Raw genomic sequence first — 23,818 nt, forward strand, 5'->3', positions numbered from 1 at the left:
GTGGCTGCTGCTCTGGACGCTGGAGAAGCCAGACATGACTTTCCCTGGGGAATATCCTGCTCTGAGAGAAAGGGACTCTCAAGCCATGCTGCTGGGAGCGAGCCAGCCTAGGTTCCGTGCGGAATTGTCCTAGCAGTTTTAGGTGTCCTACCTGAAACAGCAGCCTGGAGTGGCCAGGCAAGCTTCCCCACTCACCCCTTACCCCTTGCTGCAAGTCACGTTTAGGGTGTTTGATATTCCTGAATGTTTCTCTTTCTCTTGGTCCCCGCAGGTCCTGCGTGACAGACATGTGTGAGTGTCCAGTCCATAAAAACTGTTACTGCGAGTCATTCCTGGCATACACCCGGGCCTGCCAGCGGGAGGGCGTCGGCGTCCACTGGGAGCCCCAGCAGAGCTGTGCAGGTGAGCGGGTCCAGGGCCGACCCAGCAGAAGTTCACCTCCCTGCTCAGGCCAGCCACAGGGCAGACTTGGAGGCGTGAATGGCCACATCCTCCCTGGGCCAAAGGGAAATCCGGCAATGGCCCAGCTGGATGGCAACTTGACAAAACACCGGGCTTCCCACGAGGGGTGGATAGAAAGCGCTCAAGAGAGGTGCTCGGTGAGGAGCACATTTGAGCAATCGAAGGATTTCCTCTGTTTCACAACCTCCCAGCCTCAAGCTGCCAGCTGCATGTGCTTAGCACTTGGACAGTCTCAGCTCTGCTTGGGGTCTGTGTGGGGCAAAGCAGACTCAGGACAATTGCAGTCATCTCAGGTCGTAGGAGAGCGGTGATTTTTTTTCTTGAGAGAGAGAGTTTGTGCTGCAAACCCTAGCAGAATGTCCCTTTGCCGAGGTAGGTTTCTGTAATAGTTGTTTCAGCTCTTTGATCTGAGGCAAGGTCATTGGCTTCTTGGATATGTATGAAATGGACATCTTTGTTCATGCAAGAAATACTTCCCACAACGTGGCTGAGCACTGGGCATCGTGCTAAGCACTGTGGGTACTTTGGTGACTCTGACCCCCTGTCATTGAGGTGCTGGCAGTGCAATGGGAGAACCGGGCAGCAATGGTAACCTGCACTAAGTACTTGCTTAGTGTGAAGAAGGTGCTTAGTGTGAAGAAGGTGCTTAGTGTGAAGAAGGTCAGTGTGACGAAGGAAAGAATCGTCTGGAAGCTGTGTTTTCAGTGTATGGACCTCTTGTTCACTTAGGCCGGTGGGTCTCAGTTTGGCTGCACCTTGGAGTCACTTTGGAAGCTTAAAAACAACACAAACCCCGAAACCTATGCCTGGGCCCCATGCCCAGACAGCCTGCTTTAATTGGCCTTGTGTGTCTTTTAAAACCTTTCAGGTGGCTCTGACCTGCGGCCAGAGCTGAAACCACTGAGTCAATGTGACGGCTTATGCTGAGGTGGGTGGCTTTGGGGGAGTAGCTGGAGGGTATTTGGAGGTTACTAAAGCCTCCTCCAGCCGCCCCTGACGCAGTCACTAGTCTGTGTCCTTGCAAAGCACCGCGGCCCTTTCATCTCCTCTGACGTCCCCTATGGATGTGCTCCCTCCTCTGCAAACCCAAGTCCAGTCTTTATGTCTCAGTCCACTTCCCGCAGCCTTAGCGCCTCTCTCAGTGCTGCCTGCGTCTGGAGGAATGTGGATTTGGTGAAAAATAGCTCGCACTGAGGTGTGGCAGTGGCTCCTGGAGGTGAGACCACTGGCTCACCTCTCCCCTGAGGCGTCAGTGCGGGTTAGCATAGAAGGGCAATGTTTTTGAGGTACTGGGCCCCTTCGGTACATCTTGAATAGGCCTACTGAACGCTCCTTCTCTCTGTTGAGTCCTCCTGCCCTCGAATCGACCAGAGGATGAATAAAAGATATGGAGTCAAGCCCCCTCACCCAGCCTGGTGTAATGCTGGGCTCAGCAGAACTTGGCGGATTTGTTAGCTGCGGTGAGGATCATATTAGATACAGAATCTATGAACTCTTCCTGGCCCAGAGCTATAGTTAGCACCGTTTCAGTGCACGCATTGCATTTGAAGGCTACGCATTTCGTGTCAGCATCCTGATTTCAGGGGCTGAATCTCAGAAGCTAAATTTACTTTTCTAATGGAAAAGGAATATGGATCCTGAAAGGTTTCATTTACCACTTACAATTATGGAGCCATCTGAGTGAAGTATAACTCCATCAGTGTGCTGCTGCAGGGGAGCCTTACACACACACACACACACACACACACACACACACACACACACTATGAACTTCTACACATTGAGACACACACACACACACACACACAATGAACTTCCACAGATTTATATATACACACACACACACAATGAATTTCTGCAGATTCACACACAATGAACTTCCACAGATTTATATATATACACACACACACAATGAATTTCTGCAGATTCACACACACACACACACACACACAATGAACTTCCACAGATTTATATATACACACACACACACACACAATGAATTTCTGCAGATTGACTCACACACACACACAATGAACTGCACACTGAGGCACACACACACACTGTATGAACTTCTGCAGATACACACACACACACACATATACACACACTGAACTTCCACAGATTCATACACACACAACGAACTTCTGCAGATTGACAGTGAGTACGTGAGAAATTTACAGAGACATGCAGGATCCCTCAGTAGACTCATCTGGAATTCTGAAGACTAGAAGAACACTGTTTCCTTGTTTTTAGCTCCAAGAGAAGGGAAATTTTCCAGAGTAAAAAGCTTGGAAGTTGAACAAATAAGAAGCCAGCCAGGCTTGAAACTCTGAATGAATGAGGGACTTTCCAAGTGTAGCCTGGATTTTGACAGTATCGTGACTACCAACCCAAAGCACATGGCCACTAGCTGTGGGAGGAAGGACCAATGGGACTCCAGTGTAGCATGTGAATTACCAAACACAATGCAGTATGCGAGTTACCATTTTCTAAGTACCTCGTAGCCCCCAGGACTACGCTGGCATTTTTATTACCTTGTGGCACATCTGATTTCCCCCTATCTGGCTTTATTCTTTTGACACATTATATTTTAAATTACAGTTTACATTCGGTACTATTTTGTATTAGTTTCAGGTGTACAGGATAGCCATTAGACAATCATACTTTACAAAATTCCCTCCCCAATACTTCAGGTACTCAGCTGGCAGTATAGTTACTACAGTTTATTAACGATATTCCCTATGCTGTAATTTTCATCCCTGGGACTATTTTGTAACTACCAATTTGTAGTTCTTAATTCCTTCACCTTTCTCATCCAGCCCCTTAACCTCACTCTACTCTGGCAACCATCAGTCTATTCTCTGTATCTATGTGTCTGTTTCTATTTGTTTGTTCATTTATTTTGCTCTTTAGATGCCACGTGTAAGTGGAATCATATGACATTTGGCTTTCTCTGTCTGACTTATTTCACTTAGCATAATACCCTCTCGGTCCTTCCATGCTGTCACAAATAGAAAGATTTCATTCTTTTTAATGGCCAAGTAATCCATTTACCACAGCTTTTTAATCCACTCACCTACTGATGGGTACTTGGGTTGCTTTCACAGCTTAGCTATTGTAAATAATGTTGCAGTGAACATCAGAGTGCATATATCCCTTTGAATTGTTATTTTGGGTTTCTTCAGGTGAGTACCCAGAAGCGGAATCACTAGGTCATAAGAACATTCCATTTTCAGTTTTTTTCTAGGAACCACCATACTGTTTTCTGTCGTGGATGCACCAATCTGCATTCCCACCAACAGTGCATGAGGGTTCCCTTTTCTCCACATCTCGCCAACACTTGTTGTTTGTTGATTTATTGATGGTAGCCTTTCTGACATTTGTGAGGTGGTATTTCATTGTGGTTTTGATTTGCATTTCCCTGATTAGTGATGTTGAACATCTTTTAATATGTCTATTGGCCATCTGTGTGTCCTGTTTGGAGAAGTGTCTATTCAGGTCCTCTGCCCTGTTTTTAATTGGATTGTTTGTTTTCTTGGTGTTGAGTTGCATGAGTTTTTTATAAAGTCTGGATAGTAATCCCATTACCAGATATATTTAGCTTTACTCTTGCTCTAAGTTGCCTCAAATTGATTAATTCAACACATAATTAAAATGTGATTAAAATCTGTGAACACATTTTCAATATCTTTGGTAGTTTTTTTCCTGTTGTGTAATTGTATTTATTTGAATATTGGTGTGTTTGCACAAAATGTTTGTATTCATCACAGCTCAGTTGCTTGAAGGACTCTTTGGAGTTCATTTTTCACAGTATTATCAATAACTAAATGACCTTATAGATTTTCTTATAGCTTTACTAATGTATAGTTTGTCTTCTCTTGGAATAAAAAGCTTTCATTTTATTTTATTTTGAAGTTCACTGGCCCAGCAGCTGGATTTTTGATGTTATTTTTTTAGGTGCAGGTGATCCCAGGGTGTTTGTGGAATGATAGGAGTTTATTATTCCTTTGTTAAAATGCAAAAGTATCAATCTGGGGGGGGGGGGGAGTTAGGGGTGGATGGGGGGGCCGTGAAAAGAGATTAACCAAAGAATTTATATGCATATATGCATGGCCCATGGACACAGACAGTAGTGTGGTGAAGGCCTGGGGGGGGGGGGGCAGGTTAGAAGGGGTGAACAAGGGATAAAAGGAGACACCTGCACTACTTTCAACAATAAAGATCTTTAAAATACAGAAGTGACCCGTGTTGTGGAAAGGCCTGGGCCGTGGGTGCCATGAGCCTGCAGGATGGCATCAGGCTGTGGGTGAACTGATGAGGCCGTTTCTCCGCATCTCACCTTGGTCTCCTCCTTTCTTCCAGCCACGCAGTGTAAGCACGGGGCTGTGTACGACACCTGCGGCCCAGGATGTGCCAAGACCTGTGACAACTGGAATGAGATTGGTCCGTGCAATAAGCCGTGCGTCGCGGGCTGCCACTGTCCCGCCAACCTGGTCCTTCACCGGGGAAGGTGCATCAAGCCAGTCCTTTGTCCTCAGCGGTGACCTCTGTTCAGCAGCTAAAGACTTTGAAACCTGGTGCCCTTGACCCTGGCATGGAAGGGCCAGTGAGGGACTGCCATGTCCGTGTGCCCTCCTGTGCACACACAGAGTATATACGTGTACATATATAGATATAGAGATATATTCAGAAACATTTTGTCATTTATATAAACTACAGGTGGATTATTATATGTATATTTTTTGCTATAAGACATGTATTGTTTCTAGAATCGTAATCTGTAAGCCATTGGACACATTGTATAAATAAACCAGGTGTTTTTAATTTAAAAAGGCAGCATGCGGACATCTTGGATGGCTTTAACATCACATACGTTGTCATTTAGAAGGAAGTTTTTCTAAAAAAAACAAACCCTCAATTGCCTGCCTGCATTAATTTTAGCTTTGAATCAGGATTTGCAGTTGAGTGAGAAGTGCATTTCTCTGGAGAAGGGCAGCTCTGTCTAGGGGTGTTTTGTGATTGCAGAGAAAGGAATGTTTCCGGAAAGAGACAGCTGCTGATTGGGGACAGGCCCTAATGGTGCATGGAAAGCAAGGCGTAGCTTCTTAGACGTTATTGGGTCATAATCGGGTATGATTTCCCACACTGATTGGCGGGTTGCCAAGAAATAGATATTTGTTACTGGAGCATAACCAAAGAATCAAATGGTTTCTTACCATCTTTGTATATTCCTGGAGTCTCCTGATTGTATATGTGTGTGTGTGTGATGGATGCATCCATTTGTATGTCACGTATAGAGATTATGGGTGTCTGGGTGACATGTTAGTTTTATTGGGCATGAACAAATATTTGGAGAAACTTGCACAGCATAAGAAAAGCTATCCATTTCTCTGAAGCTCAGAACAATTTAGGATGGGCAAATCTGATGAGTCGCTGTAAGCCATCCCCATATTGTGGCTGTTCCATTTATAAAGTGAAAGTCTTTATTTATAGAGGATCCCCAGTTCATTGCTATTTGGTGACTGTTAACACATCATAATTATTAGTCAGAAGGAAAGTCTTTACTGAGCTGTTGATTTAACATTAGTCCAAATGAAGAATGGTCTATATACTTGCGCTACTACCCTGATAGGTTACTGTTAGTCACCATGTGATTTTCCTGACTTCTCTTCAGCTGCATACGTGAAAATGTCAACAAAACAAAACCCACTGATGTCTAAAAATAACATGTTTTGCATTGTAGTAAATAAAGGGCTTAAGATTTAAAACTACATATTTTCCATTTCAAGATGTGCTGTGCTGTACTTTATAAATAAGCTATACCAATGCCAGGTTCCTTGATCTCTAACAGCTCTATTTATATACATTCTATATACCCTATAATGCATTATAAAGAGTATTATTAACAGGTAACAGCGGAATCCCAAATTGTTGAGAGTCAGCATGTTGCCACCACTTGTGAAGACATTTGTGTTTAGCAGATGTTCCTGACGGATGGACTGGATTTCTTACTGGGACATGTCTCATTGTTGGAGTGAGCAGAATAAAGCGCACAGTGTAATAGTGACTGAGGAACCAGGGAGTGTGGTTGTTATTGTCGTGCTAGGGTCCTAAATACCCCACTATCTGGGACCCACGGTATCCAGGCCACCGCGTCAGTGCTGTATGTAGAATGAGAGCCTGGGTTTAGGAGACCCCTTCCAGGTGTAGTTTGAGACCTTGTTCCTATTGTTTGAGGATTTGGAGCCCCTCTTTTGCTTATCTGTAACGCAAAGAGGTAGTGTCCAGGCAGGGTTAAGAACCAGGCGATCTCGACCCCCTGCCACGACTGAGATGACTTGCATAGTCATCCAGACACAATTTGCAATCACGTACTTCTAATTTCATCTACTCCCACACTGTGCTAAAAGGAGGCATAGGGAAATCAGTTGATCTGCCCTGTTCCTTTTCTTATTTAGATCCTCTTTCAGTTCCTTCCCAGTTCACTCTTTATGAAAGAGGGATGCAGCAGGAAGGTGATGCAGAAGGGAAATTGTGGGTGGTTATTTACTGCTCATGACTCATCCAAGGGCTAAGTGTACCCAGCGAGACGCAATAGCCTCTTTTTCAACATTGTCAATCACAGCCAGCCCTGGGGGATGAATGATGAAGGCCCTTTTTCATGGATCAATTTCATGAATTTGGGTGGCTTGATTACAAGTTTGTGTGACATTTCTTCTCTGGGATTTAGTTTAACCTTCGATCTTTTTTGTTGTTGTTTCCATGCCTATTCGTAGAAGAAGGAAAGAGAGAAGACAGAGGAGAGTTTGGGCCCACCAAGTGAAACAGCTGTCTGATGAGGGAGGGAGGGGACGTCAGCTCAACAGTTGGTTTCCGTTTACTGTTATTGGCCATGGCTATAGTCAAGCAATGATTTTTGGCTCATGACGGATTGTAATGCAGATTAACCAAGTGCTTCAGTGATAGTGGGCCCACTTTGTTCACGTGGGATGTTTTCGTGGGTTCTCAAAGGCACGCTCCTGCAGAGTTAGGTGACTTGAAGTGAAAATGTTCCATTTCACTCATTAATATACATAACCCATGCTAGCAGTGAGTGTGGGTTCCATGATACCTATGAAATTAATAGAGTGGTTGATATTGCTCTGTCTACATGTATAGAATCCCCGTGTGGTTTATGCTATTAGCTATGAATATTGAATTTGATGAGGGAACCAGCACTATTATGATTCTCATTACACATGGTTCTAAGGGAAAGTAAGTTCTTTCCTTTCTTCCTGTGAGAATAGGAATGTTTGAAAGTTTTGGGGTTTTGTTTTCATTGGTTTGAGAGAGAGAGGAAAGGAGAGGGAGAGAGAGAAATATTGATGTGAGGGAGAAACATCTATCAGTTACCTCCCGTTTGTGCACTGACTGGGGATCAAATCTACCACCTGGGTTTGTGCCCTGACCAGGAATCAAAACCCCCGACTCTTCAGTACACGGGATGATGCTCCAACCAACTGATCCATAGCAGCCAGGGCCCGAATGGAGAGTTTTGAAGTAGGAAGGAAAGGGAAACCTTGACATTGATAGCAGTAGTTATTTATTAAAATGGTGGCTCCGTGTGGGTTCCGTGATACCTATGAAATTCACTGAGAATCACCAACCCTTCCCGTCAAAGGACTCTCCCTCTGAACTAGTTGCGTGTGTCCTGAGCATCTGACCACCAGCCTGTGAAAGGCCACCTTCCAACAAAACAAGAAGGACCCGGAGGACTCATCCCTCAGCTTTCGTTGAACATGGATAAGCCATTTAACTAGAAAAGTCTCTCTTATTATGAAATATTTCAGACATACAGGAAGGTATGGAGACTAGTGTTGCAAACACCCATGAATACATGACCTAATTAAGAAAAATAACCTGATGGGTAGTCAGTACATTTCTGTTGGAGAAATAAAATCAAGCCAAGAGCCATGGCTGCAACCGCGCCGTGCGGCGTGTTTGCTTGTTGAGCTTCTGTGTACTTGGCTGCTTCTCGTCACCACATTCTCTGGATCTGACAAGTGTCGGGTACGTGAGCCAGAAAGCTCTTGGTGTAGGAGAAAGAATGCCTGAGGGGACAGGCGCCAAGATATTTTAATCAGTTATCTCCTCCAAACATCACCCTCAGGAACAAGCAAAAATTGTCTCTGATGCTAAATCCTGATGTACAAGCCTTTTCAGAATCCAGGATTTTCATTCTGAAAAAAGACAGGATTCAGGTGGCCAAGAATGAGTACACGGGAGAAAAAACGAATGCTGGTGATTATGCTGACCCTAAATGCAGACCCAGACACCCAGTCCTCTAGGGGACCTTTTGGGCCTTAGAGCCACGCTGCTCGGTTGGACTTCATGAACCTGACTGAATGACACCCGTTTGAGATCCGTCTTCATCTAAGTTCCCTTTCAGCTTAATTCGGAGCAGCCTTCAAACGATTAAGGTGGGGCAGAGTGAGCCTTAGGGATCATTCTAAGTGAGCGTGGCTAAGCGAAGTGGGAAGGGTGTTCCAGGTAGGGTTTTGTTCCTTAGGGAAATCCTTTCCAAAGTGCTGTATGCCATAGAGCAGTGATGGCGAACCTTTTGAGCTCGGCGTGTCAGCATTTTGAAAAACCCTAACTTTGGTGCTGTGTCACATATAGAAATTTTTTGATATTTGCAACCATAGTAAAACAAAGACTTATATTTTTGATATTTATTTTATATATTTAAATGCCATTTAACAAAGAAAAATCAACCAAAAAAATGAGTTCGCATGTCACCTCTGACACGCGTGTCATAGGTTCGCCATCACTGCCCTAGAGCATTCCGAAAATAACGTGTGTCTGGGTCCGGGGGTAAACAGACAGAGCTGCCTGTGACTAGCACCTCTAGGGGCATCTTAAGTCCCGTCCAAGTGCTCCAAGAGTGGAATGGATGCCAACCCCTTTCACCCCTCCCCCACAGCTTCCCCCACAGGGAGGGGTGAGAGGGGTTGGCTACAGCCAGCTGTAGCACTGGCTGGGAAGGGCCACTTCAGGGGCAGATCCAGCTACGGGACGGGTTAAGCAATGGAGTAACGTGGCCAGAGCGTCATCTCAGCAAGTGGAGTGGAGGTGACATTTTTGGATAAAAGAGCAGGTGGGAGGCCCCTGAAATAGTCCAGGTGAGACACAATGAGCCCCCAAACTAGGAGATAAAAAGGGGAGAAGTTTGTGACAGATTGGATGATAGGTAGGAAGGTTTTTGGCTGGAGTGACAGGTGGTGATGGTGCCAGTCTGTCACCCAAGGAACACTGCTGGGGGAGCAGCTTTACTGGAATTTCTATTGTAAATCAGATTTCTTCTTTGGTTGTATCCGGTTCAGTTCAACAGACATCCTGAGCTTCAGGACTAAGAGATGGTCCTTCTTAAGACAATCACAGCCCACGATGAATGATTTGTAAACCAGAGGATCACACAGCTGACGGTGGAGTCTCAGGAAGTCCAATTTCTGCTTGGGGGCATGTCACAGTAGCTGGTCAGGGAAGGGGATGCCTGAGAAGAGCCTTATGAGGCTGAATAGGTTCTACCTTTGCAAAGACCAGTGTGTGTGTGTCTGGGAGTTTAAGGCGTGAGTCACTGTGTGGATGAGAAAAAGACAAGCAACAAGGCAGCTGACTGGGAAGGTGGAGAACACGGGTTTTGGGGGACTGCTGGGGTACAACGACTTCACAGAACTTTTCTGAGCTGTGGCAATGGAGCTCGCACACCTTGAAAGGCCTTTGCAAGCCTCCCTTGGTTTTTAGTGAGTTTTGGGAAACGTCAACATTTTGTGATAAGCTCTCCTTCCTTCTTGTGTCTGGGTGTGTGCGAGTTTCTCTGGTGTGCTGCTGAGAATCTAGGGGAAGGAGAGGCTTCTAATGGACCTTCAGTGAGGAGGCATCGTTCAGACCCTCCAGACATTGGTTTCTTTAGCAGAACTGGTCCAGGGTAAATACATTTAATCACCACCTTTACGGACTTGGCTGTGGCCCCATGGCAGGGCTGGGGGATGCTTAGGGTCCAACCAGTTGAACCTGCCAATGTCAGCAGCTCTTGTCACACCTACAGACAAAAGGCCTGAGAAAACAACACACCCAGAGTTCTGGTTGGAGCAGTTCTGTTATGTTGTAGCCCTTGGTGTCCTAGCCCAGCTTCTGCTTTAAAAACTGACATCAACACCTTCTCCGCTTCCTCCAACTGGAACTCGGCTGCCCAGGAAATTCCTCCGAGGGGTGCTTGCAGGGGTAAAATTTGGGGCTTTGGGAAATGTTTGTGGAGGAGAAAAAGTCTCACATTGGCTCCGAAAATGTAAATACCATTAGTTATGTTGCCATTTGCACTATGTTCCTGCATATCATTTAAAGAATCAGACTCAACAACTCCTCCTGGCTCAGCTGCTTAGACAGGCATGGAGGGGCATAGAAGTCAGCAGAAAGCCTGGTGATCCCACCACGAAGAGCAGGACGCGAGGAACCCACATTGTGATAAGTCACTGTAAGGTCCCTGCAAACGATATGAAGACTGTGACTCAATGTATCATTGCCAAACAGTATGGATTCCAAACACTAACCTTAACCCTACCTGAAACCCTAACAATAACCTCTAACCCTAACCCTAACCCTACCTGAAACCCTAACCTTAATAATAACCTCTAACCCTAACCCTAACCCTAACCTGAAACCCTAACCCTAACCCTAACCCTAACCCTAACCCTAACACTAACCCTACCGGAAACCATAACCCTAACAAAAACCTCTAACCCTAACCACACAATATGGATTCCTAACCCTAAAGCAAAGCCTCCACACAATATGGATTCTAAACCCTAACCCTAAACATAAACCTAACTCTAACCTCTAACCCTAACCCTAACCCTACCTGAAACTCTAACCCTAACAATAACCTCTAACCCTAACCCTAACCCTAACCCTAACCCTAACCTGAAACCCTAATAACCCCTAACCCTAACCCTAACCCTAACCTGAAACCCTAACAATAACCTCTAACCCTAACCCTAACCCTAACCCTAACCTGAAACCCTAACAATAACCCCTAACCCTAACCCTAACCCTAACCCTAACCAGAGAATATGGATTCCTAACCCTAACCCTAAACATAAACCCAAATCTAACCTCTAAGCCTAAGCCTAAACCTAACACCACCTGAAACCCTAACCATAACAATATCCTCTAACCGTAACCCTAACTCTAACCCTAACCCTAACAATAGCCCCTAACCCTAACCCTAACCCTAACCCTAACCCTAACCCTAACCCTTCCCCAAACCCTAAATCTAATGATTAACCCCAATCATAACCACACAATATGGATTCCTAACCCTAACCCTACTCAAACCCTAATCCTAACCGTACCCCAAACCCTAACCCTAACTCTAACCTCTACCTCTAACCGTAACCACACAATATGGATTCCCAACTCTAACCCTAACTCTAACCCCCCATGCAGTATGGAGTCCCTTGACTCTCTTGAAGACAGTTGGACCAGGGGGGTATCTGTCTTAGGAAACTTGCTTGCTCACTTCACTTGCTCTCAGAGCTAACTGGCTATGATAGAAAATTAAAGCAAGACAGAGGAGAGAGGATGGATAGACAGGCTTATCCGCAGTATATACCCCTCCTATGTACCCCTAAAACATAAGGGGGACATAGAGCAGAGTGTTGGATGACACTAAAGAACATTTCCTATGCTGTTCAATGAGATGACATTTGGGGAATATCTCTTTTCATAGTCAAAACAGCTCAGCCTGAGCAGTTTCATTCCCATGATGGATCCACTCAGCTCCTTTGATTCTGTGATTCTCTGAAAGGAATTGGGGAGAATCCTTCCAATGGTCTGTTAATAACCAGGTCACCCCACTCAAAGGCCCTGGTAGGTTAATGTAGACCTTAAACCAGTTTGGGCTTACTTGATTGAGACCCCGCCCCCCAATAGAATTCATGGCATGATTGTCTTGCCCATTTCTTTGCTTTGTCCTTGGCTCCGGCCATAGAACTGTTGGGTTGCTTTGGTTAAAGGAGATAAAGGTGGCAGCCAAGAGAGCATCCCAGAGAAACTGGCATGTCCAACTGAGCTGGGAGATGTTTACAATACCTGCTGTTCTTGGGGGTCAGAGTGCATGCACCAGCTTCATCCTTTTGTTTCGGGATGGAGAGTGGGCAGAAAGGCCTTTTCTCTCTGAATTTGCTATTTATCTCCTTTGGTTTTACTTTGGGGGCAGGGGAGAATGTCAACAAACAATATGCTGAACACATTTTAATTTATCATCTTACAAAATTTGGGTAAAATAAAAACAGTTTTCAAATTTGGGGAATTTTATATTTCTTTGGACTCAAGGGCTACCTAATCTATTCCTAACATTTATTGAATGTTAAGATTTTCATATTTAATTGACTTCAAGTACACATATTTGAATGCAATTTTCCAAAGCAACACTGGTTTTCCTTGAAATGGGTTCCATGAGTTATTATTCGTATGACTAGCTCATTTGGGCTATCTGTTCTGTGACAGCAAACGCATGACAATTCTTGCCTAAATAATGCATATGCACATTATTTTCCTCACATAACATTGATTATGTTTAAATCAGTAATGCACGAAGCTTCACTTGTTTATGTTCCTCCAAGCACAAGCACACGGCCCTTCTTACTATGAAAGAAGAGGCGCAGGGGGAGCCAGGGAGAGGCCAACAGCAGAGACCCAGCAGATACAACCACGTGTGTCTGTTTGCAGCCCAACCCCAAGGGCTCTCTCACGCAAGAGCCATGCAGATATGATTTATCCATGGTGCCTTCAAACAAAGGCAAGCAAATAAAATCCAGTTCTGAGATTCTCACCCTCTGAACAGCATGGCATGACCCACATTGTCTTCAAGAATGTGCCTTTTATGACACATGGGAGCAGGGTCCCCATGCCTCAAGACATCCACTGAGCACCATCAAAGCTGTGATCTGCCATCCAGATGTCTAGGCTGTTGGGGGTAGGGGCCAACTTCCAGATGGACTGGCCTTCTTATGGCATGAGCTGGTTGGATGCTGGGAGTTGTGTGGACCTGGCCTGACTTGGTGCTTAGACCCGGATGTGAGCAGGTGCTCTAGGCAGGCCGCCGCAGGTCATGGGCATGGGTATGGACATGGCCGGGGAGGGGTTCCTGCCAGAAGTCTAGTGAGCCTGAAGAAATGGCCTCACTCTTTGTGCTCATGCTCCTTCTCTGGCAGGGAGTGGAAAGGCCTCCCTCACAAGACCAGAGGTTCTCAGTATTTCTAGCCAAAGATCCCAGCGGCTGGATTGGAGCCTACAGGGCCAATGACAAGTCTCCCACTCAGAGAAACAGACCACAATGTAGCTTTTTGAGATTTTTCACCAAGAATTAAAACACATTGGCATGTCATCTATTAATGTGTGCCAATCTCCCTTCCATATGTGCTCCCTGCCCCTTTATAATCCTCCTCTCTTCTCCCTAAATCAGATGCCCCATGCTTCTCTCTACCATCCCACCCGATCTCCATTCCAAACTGGCCTGCCCTCCTGGCAGCGTCTTAAGTTCCAGTCCTTTCCTGGCACTTTCAAAAATGTAGCTGACCAGGTTTCTACTTCCTCAAGAATCAATTTATTGAAAACCTATTTGAGATGCTCTGAGATTTATGCAGCATCAGTTGTAGGCACCATACTTTCCTTTCCTTATCTTGAGTCTTCTGGAATTTAACATCTTTGACCAGTAGACTGGCTCTAATGTGAGCATTTAAGGCACCATATGAGATGAGAGGGCAGGTGGACAGTCTTTCGCCCCAGCAATGTAGATGTGATATAGACTCTGCCTACTAGGGGACTGGCTCTGTTACATGCCCTTTGAAACCTTTCCTGTCACTGTTTTTGTTTGTAAAACATTTCTTCTATTTTTGGGTAGAATGTCTATAATTTCTGATGTCAAAAGCCATCAAAGAAAGAAGGTATTATTTAATTTGTCCTCTCTTGTGTGTCCTGACCCATGTCCCCCTTCTCATGAAGAGTGGCCTCAGCTACTTCCTTATAGCAACACAAGTGAAGGTCACAAGACTTTTCCTTCTAAGGGACCTGGATGAAATTCCAGAAATAAGGCATCAGAGTACAGCTCAGTAAAATCAACTTTGTTGCACATCTTAAAGATAATGAAGTCCAAATGAGACAGTTTTCTGATCGGATGATAATATATAAAATGTATTTGTCATCCCTCTGCAACATGGCTTATCTCTCGAGCCAAATGCAGTAAGTGTTAGTTATTGTTTATGTGCGGGGTTGGTGGCTGTGAATCCTTTCCCAGACTCTGTGGGAAAGAGGGTTATGAGCCACTGGCAAGGTCTTTGTAAGAGGGGACCAGTTTGATCAGCTCTCCTGAGCTTTACCGTTGGGATGGATTCCATGGCTACCCGAGAGTAGCTTATCGTCAGCGAGCACATTCTAAAAAACACCACACACACACACACACACACACACACACACAAACACACACACACGCACACACGCACATGGACGCTAATGACAATGGGAATTCACGGCACCTTTAGGAGTCTTTTGGGTAGAATTTTATGTTTCATTTGACCTTCTGTTTGTGATACAGACGTTCTCAAACATAAAAACGAAACGAACCAGTTCAAGCTGCTTGTCAAATTGCAGAGCGGAAACCTCAGCTTACTACAAATTGGCCTAATTAAACCGTATTAACACTGGTACCCTAGGGTGAATTTTTCTCCCTTGCACAAAGGATGACACTGCCAATTTCCATGTACAATGCGGGCGAGTCTGATGCTTTTATGGGTGATTTTCCAAATGGGGATAGTAAATGTACCAGGAACGGCGTATCTAAAGCAAGGGGGAGGTATAACTGCTCCATAATTGCCATTTTCATTTGGACAAATTAAATGGAAATGAAAACAAAAACCCCGTCCTGCCTCTCCTGTGGCTCTGCAACTGAGCCTCGGGCTGGGGTTGCAGCTGCGGACTGTCAGAGGTGCTCCTGGGGACTTAACTGCTCATCCTCTCCCACCCGCAACCAGTTCTCTCACTTCCTTTTCTCCTTCCTGAAACCTCAGGGGGGATCTGAGTGGAGGGAAAAGGCTCCCACCAGAAAATGTCCCTCCGCAGAGGTGGCCATGCTGACTGTCGATGACAAGCTTTCATTCTCATGTGACTGTCTTTGCAGTCCCAGGCCACGGTGCTGTCTGTGGTTTCACTGCTCCCTGCATCCTGTCAGCTCTGGGAAGAGTCACCATCAAGGAAACAGTGGGATTCAGAGACCCATTGTATGTGAATGTGGGGGGTGCTGTGAATGGAGTCTGTGAATGTGGGGGTGCCGCCACCCCCAACACAGGGACCATGGAAGACAAGTGGCCCGTCTCTTCTGCATAGTCTGTTCTAAATTCCAGACCCAAGTCATTCAACTGCTTCCGTGCCATCTCCGCATGGAGCTCTAAGAGGCAACTCAACCTTTCTGTGTCGCCCTGAGCTAAGCTCATCATGTCTGCCTGCCCACTCACCTCGCCTCCTACAGGATCCTCATTTCAGTAAAGGAGGTAAGCTTGGAGTTGCAAAGCCTCTGCAAGGAAACTCAGGGTCACCAGTGAGGGACTGAGAAGACCAAAGAGGAAAGAGGGGACTCCCATCCAAGGGAGTGTGGTTGAACTGATGACTTCCATGGGCTCCTGGGGGCTCAGTTGCATCTGGCTCTCTCTGAAGAGCTGTTGATATTATCCACCTATTCCAAATCCCCAGTTGTCAAAAGATGGCCCTGTGGTGTGAACTTCCTGGATCTCTCAGGCTTCCATAGGTACCCAAATACCCTGGGACAGAAGGCAGGAGCCACAAAGTGCAGGCAGCCAGGCCAATGTGCCGCCAGGCCAGGCAGACTATTGCTGCTCATCTCAGCTGGAATAAATTCCAAATCCCTTCTAAGATCTACGGTGTGTATCCTTGGTGTGTTGGTTCTCTGCTCTCTTTCTGACCTCATGTTGTATGTCTCTGCCCCTCTCTCACTCTGCTCTAGACACTGGTCTCCGCTGGCCTCTTGCTGTCTCCAAATTGCCAGACATGTTCCCATGTTAAGGCTTTTGCACCTGTTGGTCCCTGTTCCCACAATGCTATTCCTTCAGCTATGTGTATGTTTCATTCCTCATTCAAGTCCCTGCACAAATATCACCCCATCCAAAAGTTTTTGTTCTAATCATCTTTTCTAAATAATACCTTCCCCTCCCAGAATCCATTTCCTTTCCCTCATTTTTTTTTCCTTATCTAAACATTATGAATTTATTCCTTTGCTTTTGTCTTCCCTTCCCCCAATTCAACGCTAGTTCATGAATGCAGGGACTTTGTGAGGTTTTTCTTTTGTTTTGCTTTTTACTGACATGTCTCTGTGCCTAGATCAGTCCCTGGCACACTGTAGACAACATTGCACTCAATGAGGATCCTCCAGAGGGGTGGGTGTCAAATAGTCTAATCAGACACTTGCTTTTGGACATACACAGAGTAGGTGACAGTGTGAGGGTAGAAGGTCTCAGACCTTGGTGTATCCTGAAAAGATGCTGCCCTCTTGCACTGGTTCTCCATTTTCCATGTTGGATCCTTCAAGGGCCAAGTTGGCAGCATGGCCAAGAATAAGATGCTAGACATGGTCACCTCAAATCTGGGTATTCTTACCAAGATCTCCAACATCACCAAAAGGAACTTGAGCACACACGCCTCTTTCTCCTTCACTCCAGGAATCTGATAAATGGAGCCATTGAATCAATGAGATGCTCTTCAGAGAGCTCTGGCCGCCAGGTTTCTTTTAGCAAAAATATGTACTTTCTTCTTTGGGATGAGCAAACCTGCTTCTCCATGACTGTAATGAATTTCAACCTAGGAGAGGAGAGATGTAAAATTATAATCTGAGACCTGGTGTGAGATGCCAGTTCCATGCATCAGGCCACCCTGTGAAAAAGGAAGGAGGAAAGGTGAGTCCGTGCCTTGGTGCTGGGTTGGAAAGTACCTAGCATATAATTTAAGAACCTGGCAAAGGATGCTGGTGCTATATGAACCAAGGTAGTGGCCTACTTGGGTGGGGCACATATGGTTCATGGGAAAATCTGGCCCATTGCCATTTTTTTACAAATAAAATTTTATTGGAACACAGCTATGCTCATTCCTTACAAATTGTCTAGAAATATGTTCATGCTACAAGGACAGAATTGTGTATTTTTGACAGAGACAGTAGACTGAAATATATACTAGCTGAACCTTTATGGAAGTCTGCCAACCCCAGAGTGAGTGGGAAGAGCCATGTTCTGAGAACCTGATTCTTTAGGATCCCAGTCCCTGCCCTATAACTTAGGATGTCTGTGAGCAACTGATCTATCCTCAGTGAGACTTGGTTCACTTAAAAACTCTTAGCCTAAAGAAGGTACTCAACACAAACTGGCTGAACAACAGCAGAAAAATAAATTATAATGTCATGGGAGTGTACTCTGTGCCTGTCAAGTGCACGGGGCTATAGGGATAATCAATGAAATGAGAACATTCACTGGGAACATTCTGAAGCCTGAAATTCTCTCCTAGTGATCACTGGAGGCCAGACTAGACTTCTACTGTCTACCCACAGCGGTACTTCAGGCACTGGGGGAGGTGGTGGCTCCACAGGTGACCCTCCCTGACCTGGGAGATTGAGGGAGAACCTACAGCTGCCCCTTAGAATGCTTCCAATGCTTAGAGGAGGAGACTTGCACATGATTCCAAATGACATATGGAATAGGGCGGAATATGAAACTGGGTTGGGGTAGAGGTGGGAGGGGCCACCTGAGGTCCATTTGCCCTTCTCATAAGACTGTCCTCAGGGTCGGGTCTCTTATGGTGTTCTTGTTGCTATTTAGCGGTGTCTGTGCTGTTTCTATATGTATAACTTGGATGAGTTTTTGTTTTTTGTTTTGTTTCTCATTCTGGGAGCCCCCTTCCTTATTTCCAGGAGTGTCCGTGGGGCTCCTGGAGAGAGCATGGGATTTGCAGTTTGAGGAATCTGGCATTATATTCTGGGTTCCTATTCTGGGTTCCTCGTTACCATGTAGTGTGACCTTGAAAAAGTTGCTTCCTCTTTCTGAACCCCTGTTTCATCGACTATGAAATGAAGACAATCCATCCTCATTAAAGCACCATGAGCATTTTAATGAGACTGTACACCTCCCACCACCCCGTTCCCTGCCCTTTATAAAAATAGCTCGCTTCCAAATGAGATGTTTAAAGTCTGAGGCAGCCTATTGTCATTTCCAAGAGATGAATCCTGGCAGGCTGGTGTCTGGTTATTTTTAAACTCTGCTAACATATATATAGAAGGTACGGGGGAGTGTACCCCTTACTTCTTTTAGAACAAGCTCCTGAAGGTCTGAGGATGTTTAAAGCAGAAATGTATTTAAATGCAGACATAGGTCATAGAAGGACAAGAGTCTCACATGGAGCCAGACGAACAATGGTTCACTGAGCAGGTAGCCGGGAACCCACAGGTATCCTGGGCGTTCTCTCCGTTGTGTGTTCTTTGGGAGGCCGGTGCCAGGAGAGTCAGAGAAGCCCAGTGTCCCTATCACTCATCTGAAAGTTCCAGGTACGGGATGAAGCATGTGTTGTTTGCCAGAGAACATTTTCACTTCAGCCACTGTGAACCTGGGGCCATGAGAAGTTTTGGCGTTCTTTGGGCCACACTCTGTGCATCACTCATTTGATGGAGCCCTCGCTCTTACGGGGAAGAGGGTTGGAGAGGTAGGGTGATGTGCCCACATATTAGCAGTTGGAATATGGCAGAGGCAGGAGTTAAAAAGCCCATTTGACTTACGTGATTTCCCCAGCAACCTTGAAGCCCCAACAGAACGGCCTGCAGGAAGTGGGTGTTCTACTGAGTTCAGCAAACTGCTAATTGCTTGAGGGAGGAGACAAGTGTGGAGGACTGAGCCATCAGCAGTCCTTGCCCTGGGAGGGGTGAAATTAAGGCTTCCCACTAGATTTCTGCTGACTCACCCTGTTACATGTGCTCCCCACACGGCGTCCACTGTCATAAGGGGTAAAAGGAGGGGCTCCTTATTACCACCAGGTGGGTAGGAAAGTCCTCGTTCCCTCCTCAGTCGTCTCTGACACCACCCCAGCAGGGGAGTTAGGCATCTCGTTACAACCTGATGAGTGTAGAAGACTATACTTTCCAACCACTTGTCTGATGGGGGTGCTGGTGCTGAGTAAGGTAGTTGTTGTTTTGCTGGAATAGGGTATTTGTTGCCTAAACATTTTCTGTCTTGTAGGCTGGAGAGAGCAGGCATCTCTTAGAGCTCTTTTGTCTGTTCCCATCGGCAGTTCTGTGTTGCTGGTTTCTCCAGCTCCTACTTTAGGGTATCTTAAGCAAAAAAGAAAGCTGGAGGGACTCACTCTTGTGTCATCAACTGGGTTCCAAGGACCTAAGCCAGTCTGCCTTCTCCTGTCTATGATTCTGAACTTTCTTGTTTGTCTTATGCATGATGTCCAGCTCTTCCTGTCCTTTCCCCGATCACTCCTCTAACATTTAATCCACATGGAATCCATGCTGGCAAAGGGAGCTACTGAACCACTGTTTGGACAAATGTCTAATGAACTTATGAAGAACCATTAAAAAAAATCCCTTTGCCTGTTGGCTACAACTGCACTGAATTTTGTATATTTGCTTGAAGATTGAACCTTGTTGGTGTGAGTGAGGAAACTGAATCTAAGACTATACAATGAATTTTTACTGTCCCTGAGGTCTAACACAATTTACATTCAAACAGCTTCTTTAGGTTAAAAATATTTTGATGTGTATCAATCATATCATATGCTCTGTGCCCCCTGCTTTGCAGGTAGTATCTCATTTAGCTCTCCCAAGAACCCTGTGCAATAAATAATATTTTTATTAGACCAACAAACAATGAACTACCTTGCCTATGGTCACATGCTAATTAGCAACTGAGTTTGGGTCATAAGTTAAGTTTCCTGATTTATACTCGATTTTTCATTCCTTATGTGTTCCAGAGCCTGAATGATTTTCCTCTGAGGATGATGGATTGCTTAGAACCTGCCAAAATTAGATAAATAAAGCACCGTGACTGGATATCCATCACTGGGAGTATGGAAATGCCTCACTGAGATGTAGCAGCAACATTCTCCTTGTAATATATTTGTTACAGTGAGTTTTTTAAATAAATGTGTCAGCTCTCTTCCCATGGGAGGAAAGAAACAGCAAGCATAGACAACTCAAGTCATGGAACTATAAACAAAGCAACATTTAAATAATTCCTCAGATAGTATTACTATTACACTTTTCCCTTTATGACAAAGTATTATGATTGCCTTCAATGGTTTGGGTTCAAAGGAGAAGAAAAATACTTGCCCTCGCCTCCCGCCCCCCCCCCCTTTTTTTTTTGCCAAGTGAATCCTCACCCACATCTCCTTTAAGAACCACTTCTCTAAGTAGGTGAATTTAACCTGGACAGGTTTAACGAAACAATAATTAAAGTGTTTCTGAGATAGTGTACGTTTTTATTCCCAAATATGTTCAAGCAGGAGCAATTTGAACGTAAGGACCATGGGCTGATGTCTCATGACTCCTGGAAGTTGTGGAAATAATTCTCAAGAAAAACTTCTCAGCAAGTCAATAGTGTATCTGGTGTTTGAGGAATGGAGGGAGGTAGAGGATGAGGAGCCTGAGGTGTGGACTTGGGTCTAGGGAACAGGCTGGGACTCAGGCAGGCGGGCCCTGGGCATGAGAGTCTTCAGCTTGGCTCTGTGGGTGTCTAGTGTTCTGAAGTCTCCTGGCCCAGCCCCGGAGCATGCCTAGGTTGTGGGCTCAATCCCCAGTAGGGGCGTGCAGGAGACAGCCGATCAATGATTCTCATCATTGATGTTTCTATCTCTCTCTCCCTTTCTGAAATCAATAAAAAATATATTTTTAAAAAACAGGTAATTAGATAGAAATAATATTTGAGGAGATAATGAATGAAGTTTTCTAAAACATAAAAGACACTAACTTATGGATCTAAGAAGCAATGTAAACTCTTAACAGGATTTGTTTTTTAAAGAGCAAACGTACCCAGGCACCCAAGACCAGGCACATGACTTTGAAATAAACAACTATAAGACTAACACCCGACTTCTCCATGGGAATAAGAAATCCAGAGAACAGTGGATTTTCATAGTTTAGTACGATTAGTATGAAAAGAAAAGCCAACCTAGAAGTCTACGCACAGCAAAAAAATATTCTTAGAAATAAAACCGAAATGGATTTCTGAAAGTATATTTTCAAAAATAAAAACACACCAAAATTGAAACAGTTTATTGCCAGAAAGCATGCACTCGCGGGGATTTTCAGACAGAGGAAACCGATCCCACAGAGACACATGAAGATTCAGACAGGAATGCGGATGCAATCAAAAGGGTATTCGTGTGGGCAAATAAGATTGTGGGTCAGTAAATATTGACTGTGTGAACAGGAATGACAATGTCTTATCTTACAAACACAGAGAATAACAGTGGCATAACAGCAATACAGGAAAGATGGGGAAAGAGGGAAGTGTCATGGAAGTGCTCCAGGGAACTTTAAAGAGTAAAAATTTCTACCAGACTTAGTTAAATCGCCTGTTGTAGGTTCTAGGATAACCACAGAAAGACTCATGAAAAGACAGTATAGCTAAGATGCTAATGGGAGTAACACTGAGTGATAACAGAGGGAAAGGGTGGCTGTCCTTCATTCTAAGTCAGCGGTTCTCAACCTGTGGGTCGCGACCCCTTTGGGGGTCGAACAACCCTTTCACAGGGGTCACCTAAGACCATCGGAAAACACATACATAATTACATATTGTTTTTGTGATTAATCACTATGCTTTAATTATGTTCAATTTGTAACAATGAAAATACATCCTGCATATCAGATATTTACATGACGACTCATAACAATAGCAAAATTACAGTGATGAAGTAGCAACGAAAGTAATTTTATGGTTGGGGGTCACCACCACATGAGGAACTGTATTAAAGGGTCGCAGCATTAGGAAGGTGGAGAACCACTGCGAGTCTAAGTGGTCTATGTGCTCAGGAAAACCCCTGGAGGGGCTGAGCATGACATGATAAATCCTTAGTTTGGTTTGGGTGGCAGAGAAATGAGAAAACAGGTGTAGCCTCTATTCCACACGCAGACATCCATGAGCTTTGCCCTGGAAGTTAAAGGTATTCAAATGAGCCCTACAAAGAGGAATCAAAAAATACAGTGAGAGGCCAGCGCCCAGGTGAGACGTGAGCAGGGAGCAATACTTCGTGGTGGCGCTTGGGTTGCCTTCAAACCTTCATACAATCATGGAATACACAAGCCCAGGTGACAGGGAACAGGTGACTGGGGGGAAGTCCTCACCTGAGCACAGCAGGCAGGCGTCAGACAGTGAAGGGGGGGATGAGAGTTTAACCAGAGCTCACACTCCCAGCAAACAGGCCCCAGAGAACAAACCCCTCTGGGAACGTCTGAGAAATCTTTATGATTTGCTTGTGTATTTGTCTGTGGGATGAAAGGGTGGCTGGACTTCCCCGGGTGCTGGGGTGGTAAGCATTTTATCTGGAGATTCAAGCGCCCCAGAGAACAGGGGAATGGGGGGGGGGGGGTGCTGGCTGTGCATGTGATATGTTCCTGCCCATGGTAGCCCTGGGTAGGTCCTACTATTCCCATTACAGTGTCCACAGAAGATAAAGTGTTTTCCATCAATTCCTTCTCCAGCCCCTCTCCCTTCTCCAATCGCCACTGAAATGAATGGAAGATGTTTAGTTAGGGATGGTTATCTGGAATCCTACCTGGAAGCTTTTTAATCACAGACAAAATCCACTAATGAGGAAACAATGTCGTCTTTCACATATAAAACTGCTTTGAAGAAACTAATTTATGGCGAGTATTCTCTCCTCCAGGCTGTGTCCTGGGCTTTCTCCCTTCAACGCCACCCCCCGCCCCATCACACCTCTACTCTCATTAACTCACCCTGCAGGAAATCAAAGAGAGAGTGCTTTTCACACCTTTTACAGGAGAGGAAGCAAGGAGGTGGCCAGGACCCGCGCCAGGCAAGATCGCCAAGTCTCCGTGCTTTCTCAGGGAGCCTCTGGCTTTCCTTGGCAGCCTCCCCTCACACCTTTGTCTCTCCCATCGGCCACTGTCATTTACTACGCGGCTGGTTGAAGTGTCTCCTCTGTCCTCACCGAATGGATCCTCTTCCACGCTCTTTATTGCTTAGAAACAAGGATCTGAGCGGGCTGTGGGCTGGCTGCCTAGGTTGAGAGCAGTGTTTTCCTGCCTATG

General features: G+C 45.3%; 1 protein-coding gene and 1 long non-coding RNA gene across 3 annotated transcripts in view; one reads left to right on the top strand and one right to left on the bottom strand.

Moving 5' to 3' along the window:
- The window catches only part of BMPER (BMP binding endothelial regulator), a 205,420-nt gene extending 198,891 nt beyond the window's left edge, over positions 1-6,529 (top strand). For both annotated transcript variants that reach the window (XM_081102095.1, XM_081102096.1), the window contains 2 exons: positions 272-402; positions 4,825-6,529. In XM_081102095.1, coding sequence (XP_080958221.1) covers positions 272-402; positions 4,825-5,006 — 313 coding nt within the window. In that variant the 3' untranslated portion in view covers positions 5,007-6,529. The remainder of the gene's footprint in view (positions 1-271; positions 403-4,824) is intronic.
- Positions 6,530-15,045: 8,516 nt separating this feature from the next.
- Positions 15,046-23,818, bottom strand: part of LOC308527181 — a 35,025-nt gene continuing 26,252 nt past the window's right edge. Inside the window, exon 3 of the long non-coding RNA XR_013996599.1 lies at positions 15,046-17,367. This is a non-coding gene — a long non-coding RNA (uncharacterized lncRNA). The remainder of the gene's footprint in view (positions 17,368-23,818) is intronic.

This window comes from Myotis nattereri (genome assembly GCF_964212035.1).
Source record: "Myotis nattereri genome assembly, chromosome: 11".
Lineage (NCBI taxonomy): Eukaryota > Metazoa > Chordata > Mammalia > Chiroptera > Vespertilionidae > Myotis > Myotis nattereri.